Source organism: Sus scrofa, chromosome 17 (genome assembly GCF_054392235.1).
Source record: "Sus scrofa isolate SSC_HxYL_T2T_F1_AM1 chromosome 17, Sscrofa_HxYL_maternal_Yorkshire_Landrace_v2.0, whole genome shotgun sequence".
Classification (NCBI taxonomy): Eukaryota; Metazoa; Chordata; class Mammalia; order Artiodactyla; family Suidae; genus Sus; species Sus scrofa.
The window spans coordinates 65514621-65537388 of record NC_139399.1 but is presented as its reverse complement, the minus strand read 5'-3'; the positions used below and the strand labels follow the sequence as shown (position 1 = coordinate 65537388).

The window sequence follows — 22768 nt, the reverse complement described above, 5'->3', positions numbered from 1 at the left end:
GAGGCACCCAGGACTCTCAAGTTGTTTCTAATGCACCAGGCTCAGCTGTCTGGTGGGCTGGGCTTGGGGGGGGTGGTGCCCCATTCTCCATCTCCAGGCTGCTGTGCACCCCGACGTGTATACGAGAGCAGGCAGCGGAACAGGGCTGATAAGTGGAGCCGGGCACTTATCAGCCCCGGCAGGAGGCCCAGGAGGTATCTGGAGGCCCAGGTGCCCACGCCACGCCATGCCCTGGGCAGACACCCAGACCCAGGGCACACTGGCCAGCTGCCCCTGTTATTCTTGCTGTATCTGGCTGGCCCCCAAGGGGGCTCCTGGGTTGGTGTTTACATCTTTGGGGATGAGCACAAGTGTGACTCAGCAGTCAGGGCTGGGACATGCGGGGCCGGGGGTGTGGGGGTAAGGAGAACTGGGCAGGGTTGGGGAGGCCAGAGCCCAGTGGGGAAGGGCAGCGTGTGGGCTCCAGATTTGAGGTTCTGGGGTCCAAATCACGGCTCTGCCACACCAGCTCTCTGGCCTTGGGCAAGCGGCTGAGTCTCCCCAGCCTTGGTTTTCCCATCTGGGAGCTGGGGACAGTCAACCTCCCACAGGCTGTGGGCAGGTGAGGGAAAGAATAGCAGTAAAGCCACAGGAAGTTCAGGTCTGCGAGTTCTGGCGCCGAGGGCAGCCTCAGGTCCAGGGGCCGCCTCATGTGGCTGGAAACACTGGGCCCTTCATCCAAGGGGACCCCGAGAGGCTGCGGGGGGCGGCTTTCGCAGGAATGAAGGTGGTTTTCTCACCTCCACTGCTTGCTCAGCTTTCCCACCAGCACGGGTGCCTACCCCACACCAGGCCAGCACCAAGCCCTTTACCCGTCACCCAATTTCATCCTAGTGGTGGCCCAGGGAGGGCGACCTCGGGGACCATCCTGTATGCGGGTGATGTAACCACGACCCAGCTATCACCCAAGGACAGGCGGTGATGAGGAGCGGCAGAGCCAGAGGTGGCTGAGCATCTGGCCCTTTGCACGCACCATGTTGGCCACGTGGGGGCTGCCTGCCTGGAGGAGGTGTGCAGGGCAGAGGGGAGGGTTGGAGCCCTGGCCAAGATGTTCCGCCTTGAGCTCCCAGAGGCCAACAACACAGGCTTTGCAGTCAGAGAGACAAACCCAAGCCTGGACCAACCACGTCCAACCACGTAGCCCCTCTGAGCCTCAGTCTTTCCGGCTGTAAAATGGGAACTCTTATGGGAGGGTTCCGACCAGGAGGAAAAGAGGCAGCGCGACAGAGGACATCAAACGGTACCCCCCTGGCAACACCCAACCCAGCACCCACTCCCACTCGAGGACCCTAATATGAGAGCACCTTGGGCCTCAAGTTCTGCATGAGGGTGACAGGCCCCGGGGTGAATGTTCACCAAATCTGAACACATGATGAGGCAGAAGCTTCAGCTGCCATCTCGGAACTGCGCCTGGAGGGCCAGGGGACCTCGGGCAAGTTCTGTGAGCACTCTGAGCCCCGATTTCTCCATGTGCGAAAGGAGCATAATGACACAGACCCAGCTCACCTCGCTGGTGTGGAGGTCGAGAGAGAGACTGAGTCAGTAGCAGCGCCCACAAAGCCCCTGTGATGGGACATCAGCATCCTGGACTCACAGCAGCAACTGCTGGGAAGTCTAAGACAGAAACGGCACGATGGACCTCTCCACCTTCTCCCTCAGTAACAAAAAGCTTTCTGTATTCTAGGTGTATACCTGGCTAAATACCTGCATTACCCACCCCCTCTCACATAGGTGTGGTCACGTGACTAAGTTCTGGCCAGTGAGATGGAAGAGGAATGTGCAATTTCTGAGAAGCCTTCTTGGGAGACTTCAGTTTGAGGTATTCCTTTCACGTTCCACTCTTCTTCCTTCTGCTGCCTGGAACTTGGATGTGATGGCCGGTGTTCTGGCAGCCATCTTGTTCTACGAGGTGGTCTTAAGAAAGTAAACTGGGCACTAAAATAGGGCAATGGGAAGTTAGAATGAGCCCGAGTTCCTGATGACTGTGGTGCTCTCATTTAAACCCCGGACCTCCTGCTTCAGATTTCTTTTACATGAGAAAAAAAGAACGTGTAACAAGCTAAGAACCAGTGTTATTTTGGTGTGTGCGTGTGTGTGTGTGTGGTTTTTTTTAAATTGTATGTCACTCAGCCTAATTCTGAGTAATGCAGGCCATTCGAGATTGTATATCTCCAGATTCTTGATGCAAGGGTCAGAAAGAGCAAATTAAATAGGCTAGGCTTATGTAAAAAAAGAAATTTATTAGCAATTGTAATAGAAAAGTCCAGGGTCTAACTCAGGCATAGCTGGATCAAGGGGACCCAAAGATGTCACTAAGACCCTATCTTTTCTCCACACCTCAGTGCTCCTTTCCCTAGTTCTGGCTTCCTTCTCAGTCTCTCCACAAGCACAGATGGTCTCATCCCTCCACCCCACCTCTTCTCTACACCCCCCCCACCCTACCCCACCCCAGCAGCTCCAGGCTTATCTGCTCCCAGATTGGCTTCCCCAGCAGAAAGACAGCTTCCGTCCCCGTAAAGTCCCAGTAGAAATCCAGGACTAATGCTCATTGGCTCACAATGGGTTACATGTTTATTCCTGACCTAGGCACTGGGCCAGGGAGGAGAATGTGCCAGGCCCTGTTCCCTGAGGAAGGGGGTGGACACTGGCCCGGCAGTACCTGCAGGTGCCACCCAGGGCATCTCATCTGTGCAGAAAGAAACTGAGGCTCTGAGAAAATGAGGGCTAAGCAAGCGCTCTCCCCCAACCCCAGGGGAAAGGGGTAGAGCAGGCCTGGGGCGGCAGCGCGGAGGTGACACTGTGCGGCTTCTCGTGGACTTGGGTGGCCGTGCTCCCCGCCCACGCCCCAGCCCAGTCTTTTCAGAATCTCTCCCCAGAGGTGGAGCCACAGCCCTGCAACCTCAAAGGAGCCCTTCTTCTCCCTGGGCCTCAGGTGGCTCATCTGGAAAGTGGGATAAGGAGGCTCCAACCGGTAACGGAAGCACCTCTGTATGTTCTTGTCACCTGCCTCTCCCCTCCCCAGCTGGCGGTCTCCAAATCAGTGTCCCCGGAACAGGGTCTCAGGACCCTCTGAGCCCCGTGTGCCTCCCCCAGCTGGAGTGCCAGGCAGACCCAGGCAGGAACGTATGCCCTGCGTCCATGGCCGTGGCCCAGGCTAACAGAGGTCCCGGCCCCGGGAACCCCGCCACCCCTCCCTCCCCGGCTGCCCCCACCACAAAGCTCCCTCCTCCGTCTCTCTGCCCCGCAGGCCTGGAACCGCCCCCCGGGAAGGCCCATTCACTCGTGGAAACTCTGCTCCTGCTGCCCCCTCACCCAGCGGGCCCTGCCACCGCCTCCTTCCTGCCCAGGCCGTCCCAGCCCACCAGGCGTCGCCTGCCTGGCGTCCCACCTCTCTTGTCCTGGAGAGTCAAAACTGTGACCCCTTCAAAACCATGGCAGCTGCTGAGGCACGAGGCCCTTGCTCAGCATGGGGCCCAGGCCGTGGCGGCGGCTCTGGGCTCGTCATGTAACAGGTGTGAGGGGATGTGTGTGTCTGAGCGCATAGATGTGTGCTGTGTCTGCATAGACGTGTTTATGTGTGTGTCCATGTGTGCGCGGGGGGTGTGTTTCTGCGTATTTATGGGTGTCAGGGTCCACGTGTAGAATACAGACGTACGTGTGCAGACGTCTGTGCACCTAGGAGCGCGTGTGAGGCTGAGTGTGTGTCCGTGTCTCTGCCTCCGTGAGCGTGGATGTCTGCGGGGCGGGGCACGGGCGTGTCTGTGTCTGTGTCCATATATGTGTCTGTATGTTGGGAGAGTGTGTGCTAATGTGTACACAGACGTGTACGTGTGTCTGTGCACACGTGTGTGCCTGGCCCTCTGGGAGTATGGGACCAAGACTCCCTGACACGGGGACTGGGGCTGACGAGAGAGGAGCTGGTGGTGCCCACAGCCCATCCCCACCAACCCGTGCCCATTCTCAGTACACTGTCTGCTGAGGACACAGCGGGGAAGGGACACAGCCCCGGCCCTAGGGGACGGTCACAGCCCCTTTCCCCGTGAGGCTCAGGGAGGTGGCGGCCTGGGGGGACCAGGGCCACGGGTCAGGCCAACGCCCTTCACCTCCACATCGATCCTGAGGCCCCGGGCAGTGGTGGCTCCACTCCCGTGTCTCAGTTTCCCCGTCAGTGCAAGGGGGACGCCCTCAAGGGTCCCTTCATGGGTAAGTGACCGTCCACGAGAAGCGCTTGCACAGCCCTGATCCCCTAGGGTGCCGGCAGCCGTGCTCACTGCTGTCATTTACAATCATTACCGCCAGGACAAGTGGTCATGCGCCACGTGCACAGACCGCAGCACTGCCACCCCCGCTAGCTCCTGCCCCGACTCGGCGCCCGGACCGTGGAAGCCCTTTCCTGGGTTTGCCACAGTCCAGACCCTCAATCCTGGGCCCCAGGAGGATGTTTTTGAGGCCCCGGGCCTGTCCCAGAGGCTGCCACCGGCCGATAGCGACAGGAAACAGGCTGGCTGCAAGTGGCCCTCCAGATAACCCTGGCAGCACCCGCAACCCCCTCCCTGGCCCCCCGCCCTTATCAGCTGCAGCAAATGCCTCCTCCGGCCCGGGAGCCCCACGCTGACCTCTCTGACCTCTTGCCAGTGTTTGCCAACTAAGACCCAGCTAGAGGGAGGGGGCAGGGGACAAGGGGTGGGGCATTGGGGGCGTCCCTGGTAAAAAGGGGGACCTTGCCCGGAAGGATCTCACCTGACTTGACCCGGGAACCCTGCGCGTTCCCTGTGCAGAGCCAGAGGCCTGGACCACAGACGGGTAACCGGCAAATCTGCAAGTCAGAGGGTCTGGGAAAGGCCGGAGGAGGCCCCCACAAGGACCTCAGGACAGGCCGAGGATGTGGCCCCAGCCCACCGGAGCCACCTCCCCACGCAGGGTGACCCTTCTCACTGCAAAGCCAAGGGCTGACCGTGTGGAGCTATCGGTGGACTCTGGGATCACAGCCAGCTGCCCAGCTCCATGCAGGGCTTGTCCCCCCTCAGCAACTTCTGTCCCGTTCCCTGCGGACACTGCAGCAGCTCTGGCCTCTATCTGTCCCTCCCCCCAGCCTTCCGGCCCCGATCCGCCCAGCTCACTCCAGCCTGGACGGACGGTCCCCAAACTCCCGCTACTGTCCTCCACCAGAAACTTCTGATGCCCTTTCCCCGTCAAGTTCCAAATGCAGGGGGGCTGTTGCCCTGCGGGGCGGGGGACAGAGCAGGAACAAGGCAGATGGCCCTGCCCCCTGGAGTGGGCATGCCCATGCGGGGGGCGGGTAGGGGAGACACAGAAGAAGGGGGACAGGGCTCAGCTGCCTGGACCAAGACTGGAGTCAGAGGCGGCTGCGGGGACAAAGACACTTCTGAGCTGAGGGCTGGAGTCCAGCAGGTAAAAGCTGGAGGATTCCACCACAAGAGCAAAGGTCCCGCAGCGGGCTGTGCCTGGTGTGGGCAGAGGTCTCACTGCCCGCAGGGACAGCTTGGGCTCTTTCCTCGAGGATGGCAGGGAGCCACAGAGGGCTCCGAGCTGGCAAGGGCCATGTTCCCACTGATGCCCAACAGGACCCTCTGGTTGCACGTGGAGTGTGGACCGGAGCACGCGGGCAGAAGCAAGGGGCCGCAGCAAGGGTCCAGGAGAGAGGGGTGGTCCTGGACCGGGGCTGAGAACAGAGGAGGGGGTAGATTGGAAACAGGCTCAGCAGGAGTTTACAGGGAGGGTGAGGGAGGGGCTGGAGAAACTGGAGTCTGGCCGCCCCCTGCACCCCCTGTGCAGGAGGTGGAGGGAGAAAGGGGCAGATGCATACGCCCTGGGGCCAAGCCCTGCTCTGCAGGTCAGGGGAGGACAAGCGTGGAGCCTCGACAGCAACTGTCCCAAAGCAGGCCAGCTCACGACCTCCAAGCCTTGCTCAGCCTGGCCTCCCCACCAGGGGTACCGAATCCACTCCCCCAGATCCCCAGGAGCCCCTCCACCCGGCTGCCCCCGTGCCTCCTCCCACGTGTGCGGTCCTGCCCTCCCCCCCGCACGGCATGGACCACACTGTGCTGAGCGTGCCACCCTGCCCGACTGCGCTCACAGCACGTCCCCCACGGAGGCTCTGCTGCCTCCCCAGCCCTGTCCTCAGCGCGTCTCCCGCCCACGTCCCCCTCGTGCGGCTTCTTCAGCCACTCTGGCCTCCTTGTCCCATACCCCCCGTCCCCGGGCCTTTGCACCTGCTGTTCCCGCTGGCGAGCACCCGGTCATTCTCATCACCCGGTCACACGTCCTGACCCGTGTCTGAAAGGCCCCGCTTCCCTGTGCTGCCCCTCCCCCACCCGGTGGCATGCTGTGTGCCCACTGGATTGCTAAGCCCAGTGGGCAGGACTGTGGGTCTTGTTTACGACTGCCCCCAGTGCTTGGCATGTGACCCGACACAGGACGTTTCTTGGAATGAACGAATGAGGGAGCGCTTGCGGGAACGAGTGAGGAACCTCCCCTCCAGCCTTCATGCCCCCTCCGGGAGGCCCTCGGATGCCCCCAGCGCTGAGCGGTGGGAGAGGCCGGGACTCTCCCGCCTTGGAGCCCCTCACCCCCAGACCCAGACGGCCCTTTCTTACTCTGACCTCCAGCCTCGCCGGCAGCCAGCACCCAACGGCAGGCAGCCTGGACACCTGCTGCTCTGCCCTCTCTGCAGCTCCAACCAGCTTCTGCCCAGTTCCCCCGGTCCAGGGGGTTCTGATGGAGCCGCCAGTCACATAGGCCCTCCCCCAGCCGCCGCCCCCGGGGCCCTGCTCTGCACACAGGGGATGCTGAGAGGGGTCCGCCCTCCGCTGGGGGACCCTGACTCGGACGTGACTCGACCATGGTGGCCGGGGGGGTCGAGGCGTCCACTTCCAGGGAAAAACGCCAGGCTGACTTTTTCTTTAACGAAAACAAGTTTTATTTTTATAATCAGAACGTTCTAATAAAAATATTATAATATTAGCTACCTTTATTTTCTGGGCCTTGACTCTGCGCCAGGCGTGCCATGAAGCGCGTGCCCACGTACGTCAGCCCTGAGGCCTCCCACTTCCCTGAGGTAGGTCTGAAGGAACACCCCAGCGCCCCCCAACCTTCTGGCCCGCCCCCCACCCCCAAACGCTCTCAGCCTGTCCCCTCTGCCAGGCCACCGCCCTCCTCTCACTCTCCCCCCGCTTCACAGTGTGTTGGCATCGTCACCTCCCCCTCCCCACCAGGCCCCCAAGGGAGGCAGATGTGTCTCAGCTCAATTCTGCGGCTCAGGCTGACAGGCAGCAGGGACACTGGGGGTGGGGGGGCCATCCTGCACCAAGGTCTGGCCCCGCAGCCAGCATCACGTCCGGGCTGTGCAGAGGGGGACAAGCTTGAGACAACTCACTCTCTGGAGATGCCCCCCCCCCCCCGCCGCCACCCCCCGGGGGCTTGGGCACCTGATCACAGAAGGACGGTCACTATCCCCTTGGGCGGAGCCATCGACAGAAGTGAGTCTCTCAACATCAAAAAACAGGTTTTGGATTCTCGGTGGTGGGAGTCTCCACTGAAAAAATAGACTGAAACTCTGAAATCATCTTAGTAGCAAAACAATGACGGTAAGAAAAAAGTCGCAGTGCTTTGACAGAAAGGACTTCGGCCGGCTGCCCTGGCGCAGGTCGCTGATGGCCGGTGGCCCCACGGGGGGTGGTCTGCAGGAAGCCGCCCCCAGGGCATCACGTAGAAAACGGGAATTCAGGAGGTGGCGTTTCCCCCTGACGCGGGTTCCCGGTTCCGCCGCGCAGGTGGAGTGACAGCGAGCCGCGCGCTTCTGGGCTCCCCTCCGAGCGGGAAAGGCCTCTCCGAGCGGGACAAAGTTTCTGCTCACCCCAAAGGGCGGCTGGGATCTGTGGGAGGTCCGGAAGGCCCGGCCGATGCGGGGGGACCGCCCCGGGGCTCCCGGGGGGCGCAAGGGCGGGGACGGTGAAGGGAGAGGCCGGCGGCGTGTGCGCGTTCTGGCCGATGTTCAACTAGCTCGCGGGCATTCTTTCCTCTCGAAGTCCTCTCTCCAGACACGACGGTCCTGGGTGTAAAGAGAAGTGGTCTCTGGGCGTTCGGGGTGCAGGCGGGGCCCCGCGGGGTCTCCCGAGGCACAGGTGCAGGCGTGCACCCCGGGGCTCGGCCAGCGCCCGCCCAGCACATGGTGACGGGGCTGCGGTGGCCGGAGCGGCCCTCACTGCATCCTGTCCGGCTGCAGCTGCGGAGGCTGGTACTGCACGAAGGCGGTGCCCGCGGGGGCTGCCGCCGAGAGGGCCTGGGGCACGGCGGCCGGGTAGCCGTAGCTCACGAAGCTGGCGGCTGTGGCGGGCGAGGCGGCGTATGGGTACTGGTCATAGGTGGCCGGCGGGTACTGGGCGTAGGCCGGGCTGGCCGGCGTGTACTCGATGTAGGGCGAGGACAGCGACGGGACCGGGGCGGCCGGGATCACCACGCTGGGCTGGACGATGGCTTGTGGGTAGATGTAGTGGGGGGTGAGCCTGCGGGGCCAAGCAGAGGGTCAGGGTCAGGGTCAGGGCGGGAAACACAGCCGGCCCTGGAGGGAGCAGAGAGCTGGGTGCTGCCCTGCGTCTCTCCTTCCTCATCTGTACAGTGGGTGCAACTACAACAAAGACGGTGTCCCCTGAACACACCAGAGGGGCTTCTACTGCGGGGCCTCTGCACTGGCCGTGCGCACGACCTGCACCGCCCTCTCCCCGGTGACCCACAGGCCTCCCACCGCCCTCTGCAGTCCGTACCCACCCCCCACAGGACCAATGACATGCTTTGTGGGGGGGAGGGGGACACGTTTACAGCTGATTAACAAGGAGTTCCCACTGTGCCGCAGTGGGTTAAGGGTCCAGTGTCACTGCAGCTATGGCACAGGTCGCAGATGCAGCTTGGATCTGATCCCTGGCCTGGGAACGTCCAAGGCCGCAGGTGCGGCCGCAGAAGAATGAAGGAAGGAAGGAAGGAAGGAGTAAATGGATCTAACAACCTCAGCACCTGAGCCTCAAATCCAGCACAGGCCCTTCTGAGCACAGGTCCCTGGGTGACTACCCCAGTGCCACGGCCACGAGGACAGCCTTGTCCACGTCCCCGTTCATCTTCCCAGCATCTGCCACCTGCCAAGTGACACCCAGTACAATTGACTTATTTACCCACTAGAATGCTGGCCCTCCCTCAGCTGCCAGCACAGACCCCGGCCCACAGGGCGGCTCGCTTGCTGCGTGAACAAAGACAGCGCGGGGGTAAAGCGTAACCACACAGAGGCGGCAAGAGCAAAGACGCCGAGATGACAGCCAGAGCCTCAGGAACGAGGCTCGACAGTTCTGTGGCCATGTGGGCTGGAAACGCCTCACACATAGTTAAGGGGTCAAATCTACCCTCAGGCTGGCCTTTACCTAATTATCTCATTTTACCAGAGAAACACTGGGCTTGGAAGCCCCTCGCTCAAGGCCCCGGGGAATCAGCCTGGGAGCTGGGACCTGCACCCCTGCCCTGGTCCCACCCTGGGGCTGAGGGCGCCGCTCCTGCAAGCAGCACACCCAGCCCTCCACGGGCAGACGAGGAGACGGAGGCTTGGGAAGGCAGGGTCGGCATGTGCCTGTCCCACGGCCAGTCACAGCGGCAGCGTGACGCCCTCGGTGTTGGGTCAGAGCGACGTCGAGAGGGCAGGCGGTGTGGCCACCAGCACCTTCACCACCTCCTCTGATGCCAGCATGAGTCACACAGGATGGTGGTGACAAGGGACCCCCCCCCCACTTCCTGCCACACCTATAAGACAGACACCAGAGCCCTGCCACCCTTCCACTCCAAAGAGAAGCTGCTTTGAAAGAAAAAGGGAAACGTCCCCTCCCAGCGCTCCCACAGGCTTGGCAGGGGCAGGAACTGGGGCAGCTTTCTGGAGAGCCGGTGGATGGAGAGCTGGCCTCTGCGAGCGGGGGCTCCCTGCCCCGCAGCCAGGCCCCCGGCCTCCAGGAGCAGTCCTTGCTCCGGAAGAGAGAGAGGCGCTCCGTGGCTCCCAGGGGCACCTGCGGGAACAATGAGCCAGCGAGAGACCTGGGCATCATACCTGGGGTCGGAGCAGTGGCCATCGCCCCCCAGACCATCACACGTGGCGGCAGGACGAGGGGGTCCCCGCTCAGCCAGGCCTCTCCTGAGGGAGGAAAGCCAAGCAGCAGAACAGAGGCGCCGCTTATGCAAAGCTGAGATATTTATACTGAATGGTGATAACTCTGTTCACGCTAAAAACCCCGTGTATTTATACCCCAGCTAAGGATGGGTGAGGTGGAACCGTAGGAAACTGCCATTTTTACGGGTCCGAGGGGCGACTGATGACAGCTCCGTGGTACAGTGCTGCGAATGCATGGGAAAGGGCAGGAAGTAGCCGCCCGGGCTTACGCGTGGGTTTGAGCAGCCCTGCAAGGCGAAGGGATCCAGGCGCGTGATTAGGGACGAGGAGCGCTGGTCGCAACAGCCAAAAAGGAGAAGCACCCCAAGCGTCCACCCACATCCACGCCAAGGAACACTATTCAGCCATGAAAAGGAATGGTGTCCTGACACATGCCTCCACACGGGTGCACCCTGGGGACAGGACGCTGAGTGAAAGACGCCGGACACCACAGGCCACAGACTTTGATTCCATTCACGTGAAACCTCCCCTAAGGCCAGTCCAAGGAGAACGTGCTTAAACCGTGGAGGTCTCAGAAAGAGGGGGACGCGAGGAGTCTGGAGGGCTTCTTGGAGGAGGGGGAGGCTGCTGGGAGCCCAAGCTCCTGGCCTGTTTTCCCCACTGGCCCTCACGAGAGTGGGCAGGGCTCTGCCCTGAGCCTGGACGCCCTGCACAGGGCCCGGCAGTGTTGGGTGCTGGGCACGGAGTGCAGACACACAGCCAGCAGGCACAGGCCCCTCGGAGAAAGACCAGGGCTCTGGGCATCCAGAGACCTCCCAACACAGAGCCAATAAAGACAGGCTGGCACGTGCCCTGGTACAGCGCCCACCAGGCCGTCCCGGACACCATCGGTACCCCCACGACATGAGCCCCATGCGGCTCCCGGAACCTCAGAACATTCTTCAGTGTGAGGCTATGGGAGCTCTGAGCCCAGAACTTCCACCAACATGCGGGCAGGTGCACCCGCGCCTCAGGGAACACTTGCTAAAAACATGGAGCCCACGGAGCCACATGTCTGCACCTGACAGTCCCCTGGGGCTTCGGGGTCACACCCAGACTGAAGAACCACTGCCTGGACCAAAGCTCACACTGTCCACACAGCAGAAGTACCTGGGGCTTGAAACCTCACATCCAGGTTTCTGGCCACACCCGCCTCAAGGCTGCAGTCAGCTGTCACATTTCTGACACTCTTTGTGGCCGGGACCAGGCTCCACTCTGGCCACCATGGAGCTGCCCTGCGGGGGACGCTCAGACACGGGGAGTGGACGTTTCAGGCCAGGAGGACGGGGCTCCCCTGCGTCCTGACCTAGGGGAACACAGTGCATCTGTGCCTGTCCACCTGTTGTCCTCAAGTGCCCTGTCCCCATGTCCGACTCTGAATGTGTAAAGCCCAAGACAATTCATGAAGCATTTCATAGCCACAAAATAAGTGCTACTGTCACCCCATTTCCCAGAGAGGGAAATCGAGGTGCAAGGAGGCTCAAGTGACCAGCGCAGTCACACAGCCAGGGAGTGGCAAAGCAGGACTGGCTGGGCCTGTGATCCCGGGCCCACCTTGGGGGCCAGCGTGGGCCTCTAGGAGGCCCCTCAGAGGGGAGGGCAGCCCCAGGTACTGTGGGTGCTGGCTCAAGGCCCGGCAGCCCCCAGGGGCTCTGTCCCCGGCGAGGAGCTCAGCGTACCCAAGACCGGACCCCGGACAGGTGTTGTGCCCCAGACCCAGATTGAAAAGAAAAGAACAGTGGTGGGCAGCGGTTCTGGTGCTCGGTAAGCACTGCCGAGTCCGGGGGGGAGGAAGCTGCAAGGCACCCCCTCCAGACAGACCCAAGCCTGCAACCACCCTGCCCCCAGCTCTGCACTCCAGAGCTGCTGGGAGTCTGTTTTCCCGTCTGCAAGGGGCTCTGGCAGAGGCTGACCTCAGGCTTGAAAACAGAGACCCTCCATCAGAGCAGCGTTTCTCAACCACAGCTGCTCCACCCCCAGGGGACACTGGGCTCCATCTGGGGCCTTCCTGACTGTCACACTGGGGGCTGCCCCGGCGTCCAGTGGGCGGAAGCGAGGGATGCTGCTAAGTAAGAGTCCACAGTGCGCAGGACGGCCCCTCATGCTCATGAAGAATCTCTAGCATCACGCCAACGTCGAGACCCTGAGGTCAACTCCAAGGTGAAAGGCAAATACAAGGACTTCTTACTGTCATGACCACAGACACCCACATGAGGGGCTGGGAAGGAGGTGAGGTGGGGATCAAGGGGCCGAGCTGGCACAAGCGCACGCGTGTGCACGCGCGCACCCCCCCTCCCCACCCGTGGGGCTCTTCAGTGATACCACACCCCAACTAAACCACAGCTGGCCCCGTCTGAGCACAGCCCCCACACCCCAGCCCAGGCCCACCAGGGAGGTCCCCAACGCCTGGCACTGAGGACCCGTCTGTGTGCATCCAGCGGCCTCCTCGGTGCCCCTCCTGCCCCCCACGGGCCTCCACACGCCTGGCCTGGCCTGCAGGGGGTAGGCCTCAGGGATGCCCCTGCCCACCCCCCAGCCCCCCAACTCCCCCTGTTCTCCACCCTCCTCCCACAGCACCAAGCCTGCATCCACCCAAACCCCACAGGCCTGCTGTCCCACCCCCACCCCAAGGTCAGGGTCGGTCTTAAAAATAGCCAGGAGACCACGCCACTCCCTGGCACAGACCCCCAGGGGCCTCCCCTCCTGCCCAAACCCAAACTGTGCCCACCCGTCACAGCCTCCCTCCCAACCAGCCTCAGACGACCTCCCCGCCTCATCTCCACCCCACTGTCCCCCTCCGGCCACCCAGAGCTCCCCTCTGGCCCCCCAACACTGGACATGCTTCTCCTAGCACAAGGCCTCTGCACCTGCTGTTCCTGCTGCTGGCAGGCGTCACCCCACCACTCAAACCTCACGGCCGCAGAGGTTGTCCCCGACCTCGGCCGGCCTTCCTTCCTTCCTAAAACAGTAACCACCTTGTCACCCGCCATCTGCCGTCTTTCCCACGAGAACACGAGCCTCACAAGGGCAGGACCGCTGGGTCCCCAGTGCCTAGCCAGCACCTGTTGAGTCGCAGCCCAGGGAAGGCAGAGGATGCAGCCCTGACTAGACCAGCCTCTGCTGCCGGCACAGCTCTGCGTGGCAACTTAGAGCTGGGGGGCCGGGGCAGGGTGGCGGGCAGGACTTGAGGCTCTGCACCTGCCAGCCTTGGCCCTGCCTCTGCGGGGCCCCTGCGAGGATTTCACACTCTCACTCTGCACACCCCCGAGGACTCGGCCGCACCAATGACCCCCTTCTTGGCCTGAGGGAGGGCAGGAACAGCCCCCACCTGGCCAGGACGGAGAGAAGGCCCTCCCTCTCACGGTCCATCCAGGGACGCGGAGGGCAGCCCAGGAGCCCTGGAGAGAACAACAAACTGGCCAGCAGGACAGTCAGGTCTGGGGTACAGCCTAAAGGTCAGGTGACCCAATGCCAGGGACAAACCCTAGTGGGAGGGAGCTGCAGCCGGCCAGACTCCCTCGAAAGGGAGTGCGGCACCCCTGCTGAGAGGGTGACAGGCTGAGACCCCTGCCCGACCCACACGCCCAGGTAAGCAGCTCATGGCCAGGAACACCCAAGAGACTCGGCCCGAAGGAGACCAGGGGCCCGCGGGGAGAGCCCGTGCACGGATCCGGCCGTGCCCGACCAAGTCCCTCGGCCTCTCTGGCCTCAGTTTCCCCACCTGTAAGCTGAGGGTCCGACAGAGCTCCCCCAGGATCCCTGAAGGCAGAGGTCTGGGGGCCTGGGCAGCAGGGTCTGCCAAGCCCCGGCCCGGCGAGGGGGGCTGACAGCAGCGGGGGGCAGCTGGTGCCCAGAAGACACCACCCTGCCGCCCACACGCTCAGAGCAAAACTCACAGTGAGAGAGGATCGGCCACAGCCCCAAACACTCATTTTCTGAAAGCACAGCCACCCCCAAAAATAACAACAGAAAAGGCAAATGAGCCCATTTCACTTTTTCTGCTCTCTGGAGGTTTCGCCTGACGGGCCAGAGAAGCTGGCGGCCACTGGGGCACAACCTCGGGATTCTCAGGCCACGGAGGGGCTTCCCGGGACCCCGCGGAGGGGGCGGTCCGGGCTCTCTGGGGCCATCGGACCCTGGCAAGGGTGGGGGCAGCGGGCCACCGAGCAGCATCTCCACTGGAACCTGGCCAGTCCCGGAGGCCTGTTCCCCCCGCCACTGCAGCCACACCAGTCTCTCTCACTGCCAAGGCCAGCCGACCTGCCACTAGCTCAGCCCCAGGTTCTGGAGGCTTCTTAGGCTCCTTCCTCTCACACATTCCTGAAATGTATTCAGAAGTCCTCAGCTCCTCACCTCAGTGCTGGTCCAGGCGGCCACCACGGCCACTGCGCGGTCCCCTCGTGGGCCCTTCCCCCTGGCCTCGGCGGTCCAGGCCCAGCAGCAGCCAGAGGGATGCTTTCAGGATGCAGGAGGCCAGCCGTCACCTCCGCAGGGCCCACACCAGCCCCCATCACTCAGAGTAAAATGCAAACGCTCCGTGGGCGGCGAGCTGAGGCCACCCTGCTGGGTCCCTGATCTCCCCAACCCCCCCACGTTCTCCCACCACTCCCACCAGCCTCCCGCCTGGCGCACCCTTCCCGCCCAGAGCACCTGTCACCACCTGAGCCATGGCAGCTCTGCCGCAGAAGCTCCGGGATCACAAGCAGGACCAGGGCTCCCTGCGTCCCCACGGAGCCCCCAGCCTGCCACAAAGCCAGCAAATGTCCTCCGAGCAAACTGGCCGGACGAAAGCACAGCGTCCTCCTTTCACCCACGAGGGAGGGTCGAGAGAATGATCCAGAGCCCCCCCACACTGCCGTGCACTCGTCACGTCCACGTGGCAGGCGGGGAAACTGAGGCTCGAGGGTGAAAAGTCACGAGAACAAGGACCCCAGACGAATTGTGGAGCCTCCAGACACCCATGCAGCCCCCTTGCGCCGCAGCACCAAGGCCCGGGCCGCCCCCCGGCGCCCTTGTCCCCGCTCCTGCTCTGGGACGCACCCTGGGGCCGAGTCAGACGCCCGTGTCAGCCTGAGTGTGGTCCGGCCTCTCCCCTGGGGCCCGAGGCTTCCGGGCGAGGCCCTGGGCACGGGGGGCCCCTCCTGCCAGGGCCAGCGGGGCCGGGCCAGCAGCTCATCCTTGGACAGGAGCCCAAGAACCGCCCCAGAGGCTGGTTTCTGTTGCAGCCGACGGGGACAAACAACAGGTGTGCACGGGCCGCCCGCCGGGCAGGGCCACACGCGGGCCCACGCCTCGCTCCAGCGAGTGCCAAACAGGAAGCGACTATGGGGGGGGAGGGGGGCAAGGGCCACCCCAGACACCCTGAAAGTAAAAACAAACCACGTGATGGCACGAGGGGAGGGCACCGCAGCCCCACAGCCTCCAGCTCTGACCTCACTTCCTGCCCCCTCCCCCGAAGGTGCCGCCCCACCCCCACGGCGCCGACCCCCGTTCAGGGCTCTGTGATGTCCTGGCTTTACTGACGTCGTAGTAGGAAATGATGATAAAATTCCCAGAAAGTGCAAATACAGTACAGGGACCCCACGTGCCCTGCCACGGTGTCCCCAGGGGTGACATCTCATAACCCAATGTGTTTTCCAGTCCAGGAGCCCCACACTCCACCTTGCTATGAGCTGGGACCCAGGCCATGGCTGAATATTGCACCGTTTTTCGGCGTGTCAGTCTGCCTCTCACACGCAAATCCTCCACCTCCCGCGACGATCTCAAGGCAGGTCCGCGGGCCCCATCTGGCCCTCCCTCCGCCAGCAGCCCCCGCGCCCACCTCGGGCCCTCGCGTGCACAGATGGACTTTCAACAGCCTAGCTTCCCCGTCAGAAGTGAGATGGAGACCCGGCCATGTCTCTCTTATTCAGAGTTCCCCGGGCACAAGGCCTGGCATACAGCAGGCACTCAATAAGTACACAGCTTGATGAATGAAAGTGTCTAGAAACAGCTCTCTCCATTCACCGAGCCCCATGTGCTCCGTGCTTTGGGCAAACTGACGCGTCCTGTCACCCTCTAGCCCCCCTCCCGCCCTGGGGACACAGGCACTGCACTCAGACCCCTCGGCCTGAGTAACACAAGGGCAGCGGGTCCCAACCTGACGCTGGGGACTTTCACACAGAGGGTGCAGGGATCTCTGAAACTGGAGGCTACGTGGGGCTGCACATGATCAGGCCCTGGTCAGTCCCAGGGGTGCTGATCTGCCTAAGAGCTGGTCAGAGCGAGGGTGCGGGGGGCCTCGGGGAAGGGAGGAGGGTGTCAGAATCCCCAGTTCAGGGCCTGCTGAGCCCTCGCCCGGTGCCGGCACAGGAGCAGGGGCGACAGACCATGTCAAGGGGCTGGGAAATGAGTCACGGGTACACCGCTCTCTTCTCGAGGGCCAGGCCCCCATCGACCACCTCTGCACACAGGCATGCACTGTCCCCGGGCAGGCCAAAGAGGTGGCACCAACATGGTCCCCACCACGCGGACAGGGAGATGAGCCCAGAGAGCAGGTCCCGGGCTGGCCGCAAGCCCAGGCAGGCCCCTGGGTCTCTGCTCCAGCACAAGGCCTGCCTACCACCCCGCAGTCCAGGAGCCCGTCCTGCCCTCTGGACCCCCAGGGCCTGGCCCCATGCCTGGCCCAGAGCGAGGCTTGTGGTAAATGGGTGTGGAGCCCCCAGCAAGGCCCCCCTAAGAACGGGATCAGGGAAGCTGTGCCCAGAGGCAGCTGTCCCTTCAAAAATAACCCCAGGTGGGGCTCTGAGAGCAGCCAGGCCCAGGACAGACCCCAGCTCCTGGCAGGGGAGAGACAGCCCGGACGCCAGGACACACCTTCCAAGCCAGACCCAACGCTCTGCCTGGAACGCGCCTTTCTCTCCTGCCTGCAGGCTGCCGACTGTCCCGCCCCATCAGCCAAGGACGTCTATGTCATCCGTCCCCTGTGATAAAGCCCCCTGCCACCTGCCAAGGAAGGCTTCTCACACCCAGACCTCAGCCCACGTTCAGTTACATGAGAGAAACACCCCGGTCCGGTCAGCTTCTGAGAGATGGCTGGGGCCAGGGAATCCGAGCCAAAAGCAGGCAGCATAAAGCTTCTTCGGCAAACCTTTCCACGCCAACACCTATGACCCAGCCAGGTGAGGACTCCACAGTGGCCTTGCCCCAAAGCGGGGCTGTGGAATCTTTAGAGCTGTCCAAGGCGCGTATCGGGGCCAGAAAGTCTGGGGAAAGTTCCGCCAGGCAGGAGAGAGTTAACGGGTTTGCAAACCCTGAGCCACCAGGGCCAGCTCCCTCCGTGCCCTCAGCCAGCCACCGGCCGGCCGGGCCTCGCTGCCAGCCCGGAGCTGACAAAACTGACCGCTGAGTCAGGCCTGCCGAGCTCCCGGCCCAATTGTTTGCAAAGACAAAAGGGACGCTGACGGCCCAGCTCTCGGGCCAGGCAGGTGGGCGCGGGGAGGAGGCTGAGCCTGGCTGCCTGGCTCTGCACCCGTCTCAGCGATGCCTGGGGGGAGGTGGCACGACCCTGATGGGCTGCAGTGCCCCAGCCCCCAGAAACGAGGAGGGGACAGTCCCTCTGACCCCTTGCCCTTGTTTGGGTCTCCACCCCCTGGCAACCCACAGAGCCGGAGCCTCTTCATCGTCACAGGTATAAAACGGCCAGACAGTACACCCAGTTACAAAACACTGGCGCCCGAAGTCAGGAGCACACGGCAGGAAAATCTGTGACCGACACCCGACTATCCTCACGCGGGGCTCTGAGGACCACGAGGGGCACCCTTCCTCCTTGCCCACCCGGGAAGCGGTGCTGTGTGTGCGTTCCTGAGCCAGCCTGCGTGGGTTCAAATCCCGTCACTTCAGCTGCCTGGACAGGTTGTTAACGTTTTTTTTAAACCTTTGCCAGTTTCGCCATCTATGAAGCAGGACTGACTTCAGTCCCAACCTGAGGATGGCTGTGAGGACAGCAGAGAGTGCAGGGGGGCCCCCCTGCGCATCGGCACTGCCTTAGGCAGTATTATTCCCATTTTCCAGATGAGGAAACTGGAGGCTCTGGAAGAGGATGTCTCTAGCCAAGATGGAGTCACTGGTAAGTGACAGCCAAGACTTGAACCCAGGTCTGCAGGCTCCAGAGGCCACGGGCTGATAGTCACCAAGTCCCAGAGGCAGCTGTTTTGGGTCAGAAAGGAGCTCAAGCTGGAACGGGAAGGTACTGTCGCACTTCAAGCAGGAAAGAGCTACATGTGCTCACACCTGCAGTCGGGGCCAGCCCTGCCCCAGCCCCTGGGAGAGAGCCACGGCTGCCCATAGCATGGAACACCCTCCTTGCGAGGCCTGAACTCAAAGAGGAAGAATCTGGGTGCCGGCAGGAAGACGGAGGTGTCCCCAAACACCTTCTAAGATGCCTGCAGGCTCGGAAGAAGCGGATCCCAGAGCAAGAAGGAAACACAGAACCACCTGCTCCCGGCTGCCCTCCAGGCTTCTTCCCAGGACAGGAAGGAGCTGGGCTCACGCACATCCTGCGATCCAGGCAGAAGCCACTGTGCAGCCACAGAAGCCGCCTGTCACGGGGAGCAGCCCCGAAGCGCTGACCTGCCTGGTCCACCCGAGCCCAGCTCCCAACCTGCTCCAGCTCCCCGGGGAGCTGGGTGCCCGCATACCGCCCCTTGCTGGAATAGGCGCTCACGCACACACATGTACCCCCAACTTTCAGCACAAAACACAGGGCTGGGGATTTGGTCTCTAATGGCTTAAGAAGCTCTAACACTTTAGAAGGGCGGCCTGATTTATAACTGCCCCCATCCCAGCAACAAACCCCGACCCCCGTCAGCATGCTCCCTGCACTGGGCACACAGTAGGTACATCAATCATGGGGCTGGGAAGGTAAATGGTGTCTCAGGCTCCTTTGTGCCCCTGAAGTTTCTGTCCTCTCCCAGGCAGCAGGTCTTACTAGATGTTTTATTAAAAAAAAAAAAAAAAAAAAAAGCCCTTGCGGTCAGAGGAGGGTGAGACCCGCTGCTCAAAGCACATCAGACAAAAGGCCCACAGGCTGGGCCTACTTAGGGCGGGGACATCTGGCCGTGATCCCATCTCACCTGCTACAGCTTCACAAACATCAGCCGGGTAGGCAGTGACCTGCTGCCGCCATGTGTCGGTCACTGGAGCAGGTCAGAGGGGCGCCCTCGGAAGGGCCTGCACCATCCCATTTCACAGATGAGGAAACTGAGGCACCAGGGGCCGTGTGAGCAGAGGTCACACAACTAGTGAGGGGAGGCAGGGATTTGAACCCAGGCCCCAGAGTTCTTGCGCCCCGTCTCCCTGTGGTACGGCCTTCTCCGGGAGCAGAGAACTGCGATCCGCCTTCCGGCCCTTCTCCCAGCTCGTCCCTCTCCCACTCCCTAAACGCAATCCTGCTTCTGAAACGTCGGAGCAACGGATGGTTCTGAGACACACGAAGGTGGCTGCAAACAGCACAACCGGTGCCATGGGGTTGGCGGTCCCAGGGTGAGAGACTCCCTGATGATGGGCACCTACAGAGGGAGACCCAGGAAGCCCCTGCCCTGGTCTCCAAGCTCCCCCTGTGCTCCCCGTCCCCGGCCAGCCACGTCCGCTCACCCGTAAGTCCGCTGGATCAAGGTGGGGTGCAGCTGCTGCACGCCGATGGCAAAGCCTAAAATGAGAGACTGGTTAGGGGCCTGGCCGCACCCAGGAAAGACCCACACAGCTGCCCACCTCTAATCCAAAGGGACAATCGGCTTCCCCTCCCCTCCCAGGCCACCTCCAGGAAAGAACCACACAGCTGCCCACCTCTAATCCAAAGGGACAATCGGCTTCCCCTTCCCTCCCAGGCCCCTCCCAGGCCACCTCCAACCCCAAACTCCCAGCTGAAGGGGGCCAAGGACCTGAGGGGCAGCAACCTCTAGGTGTCTCTCCTCCCAACTTCCAGCCCGGGGGAACCAACTTCCTCCCTCTAGCAAGGACAGCTGACAACGAGGTGACATGCCCTCCTGTCCCACTGGCACACGTGGCTAGAAGAAGGGGTTCAGCTTCCAAGCTGGGGGATGACTGCCCTGTGACGGCTGTCTCTGGGAGCACATGACAGCCTACTGCCACTCCTGGAGCAGGGCGGGGGAGGGGGTGGCTGGGGGGGGGTGGCTCTTCTACCCGACAGATACCGTCGCTGAATATAGCAACCAGAAGCGCCAAGGAAGGCAAACACAAGCTCTCACCCGTCTGGAGGCTCCGCGGCTTGGCACCCAGATAGGCCAGGTTCACGTTGGCCTTGCGGCCGTCGATGTTGGGGTTAGGGTCTTTGCAAGCCCTCTCAGCTGCCGCCCGGTCTGCCATAGTCACCTGGAGGAGCAGGGACTTAGTCACCTGGAGGGGTTTCCCTAGCCGGTGGGGGGAGCAGAGAGCAGGCTCTGCCCTGGCACCAGGCACTCACTTCCCCCCACCCCGGGTGCCTGTTACCCAAGGCTCCAGGCCCAGTCCCCTCTGACCCCAGACTGGGACCCTCCCACGGAGCTGCCCCCTGGATCCCAACTCCTCCCTCCAAGTTCAAGTGCTAAGAAACGTTGCCTTCAAGAACAGAAACAATCCCAAGAGAGACAGGGCAATGCCAAGGGAGGCAAAGGACCCGGCCTGGCCTATCGCACCAGTGGGGGCCACAAATTTCCTCATGGGAGGTTTGGGGACACTGTAGTTAGAAGGCAAGTAGGAGACCGTGTCTCAGAGCCGTTTTTCACTTAGATTTTTAGGGTTTCTGCGAGGGCTGTTGGAAAAAAAAACGGGGTTTGCTTAAAGGCTCCTAAGCGCCCTGGGGTGAGGCCCTGCAACTCGGTCGCTTGTTGCTCCAGGAAGTCCCAAGGGTAAGTGTCTGTCCCCCAAACCTCTCCACAAACTTAGGAGTCCGAATTGAACACAGCGGCTCTCCCTTTCAAAGCCGGCGTGGGGTGGGGGCAGGGAGATGGGGCCCAGGGGGCGGGGGCAGGACCTGCTGGAGCCCGAGAGGGGGCAGCAGGTGCGGACGCCGGCGGGAGGCGCCCCGGGCTGGCGTGCGCCCGCCGGTTGACTCAGCGCTCCGGCCGCGATAAGTGCGGGGCGGGGTGCACCCGGCCGCGGGGCCACTTACGAAGCCGTAGCCGCGGGACTTGCCCGTCTGGCGGTCGGTGATGACCACGGCCTCTTCGATGTCCCCGAAGCCCTCGAAGTACTTCCTGAGCGAGGCGTCGGTGGTGTGGTAGGGCAGGCCGCCCACGAAGATCTTGGTGAACGTGGTGTCCTTCTGCGAGCCGTGCATGGCGCCGGGGGCGGCCGGGGGCCGCGGGAAGCCCGCGCTTGGGGCGCACGGCGCGGGCTGCAGCAGCATGGGGGGCGCCCAGCCGCCTACGGACCTGGGCCGCGTGGGGCTGCGCTCATTGGGGGCGGCGGGGAGCGAGCGGGGCAGCAGAGGCGCCGGTCCAACCGCCGGGCCCGTCCACTCGCGGGTCGCTCCCGCCGTGCGCGCCGCGCTGCGCTGCGCCGCGCCGCGTTTCAGCCGGCGCTGCGGGCACTCTGCGCCCGAGCGCCCGCCCCTGGGCTTTGTAGTCCGCCCCGCCCCCGGTCCGCTTCAGGCCCCGCCCCGACCGTAGGCCCCGCCCCCAGCCTTAGCCCCGCCCGAGCCCCCCGGGCGCGCAGGGGCCGCCGGGAAGCGTAGTCCGGGGCCCGCCCCGCCGTCCTCCGCGTGTCACGGGGGAAGCCGAGGGGCGGTGTGCCCATCTGAGAAGGAGGCGCTTCCAGGTATTTCCCTGGAGACATACTACGTGCTCACCGGGTTCCAGGCCCCTGTCCTCGCCGAGCCCAGAGCCTAGCGAATCAGGTGTACATGATTCAGATCTCGTTTAGTGAGTGGGCATTTCTCCCAGAGCTACTTAGGGTACAGCAATATACATTAAAGGTGAAATAATTTTTGTTTTTAAGGCATAAATGTAATTCTTTTCACGGATATTTATCAGGGTTTGGGGGGAGGCAGAATGCACAAAACACACTCTAGCCTCACCAGGCGTCTATGAACAAGACAATTATACAGGTATACATACTACCCAGAAAAATAAATCAGAGTTCAGCCTTCCAGCAGGAGCCAGCGTGGTTCCAGAGGCCCCACTGAGGAGGTGACTGGCTGGGGAGTGGTTCTGGCCTCCTCGAAAGTCCCCCCCCCCCAACACGGATCCCTCCATCTCTGTGTGCAACCTTGGGGGAAGGCAAGCAGAGGGCGGCCCAGTTCCCTCTGTCCCCTTCCCCAGGCACAGAAACCCCCGGCCCCAGTCTCTAAAGGTCAGGATACAGGTAACTGAGCAGGGCCAATGGGAGAAAACCACATCTTTCTGGACCCCACGTCGGGACCCTCCCATCTTTAAGGAATTAAAAACCCCTAAAGGACAATAGATGAAGGGGGCCTCTTCTCCCCCCCCCCTCCTCAGCCTGTCCTGGGAGCTATTGCTTTTCTTTAATACTTTGCTTGCTTGCTGCCTGTGT

General features: G+C 62.5%; 1 protein-coding gene and 1 long non-coding RNA gene across 3 annotated transcripts; both read right to left on the bottom strand.

Annotated features, from left to right (window-relative positions):
- Positions 1-6955: 6955 nt before the first annotated feature.
- Positions 6956-21808, bottom strand: RBM38 (RNA binding motif protein 38). Of its 2 annotated transcripts, NM_001105312.1 has the most exon segments (4): positions 6956-8564; positions 19871-19925; positions 20485-20608; positions 21387-21808. In NM_001105312.1, coding segments are annotated over 4 exon segments (720 nt in total). In that variant the 5' UTR covers positions 21624-21808; the 3' UTR covers positions 6956-8260.
- On the bottom strand, positions 18984-19716 carry LOC146395400 (uncharacterized). Its single transcript, XR_014832670.1, has 2 exons — positions 19351-19716; positions 18984-19204 (listed from the first exon to the last, which is right to left on the bottom strand). It is a non-coding gene; the product is annotated as an uncharacterized LOC146395400 (long non-coding RNA).
- Positions 21809-22768: the final 960 nt, after the last annotated feature.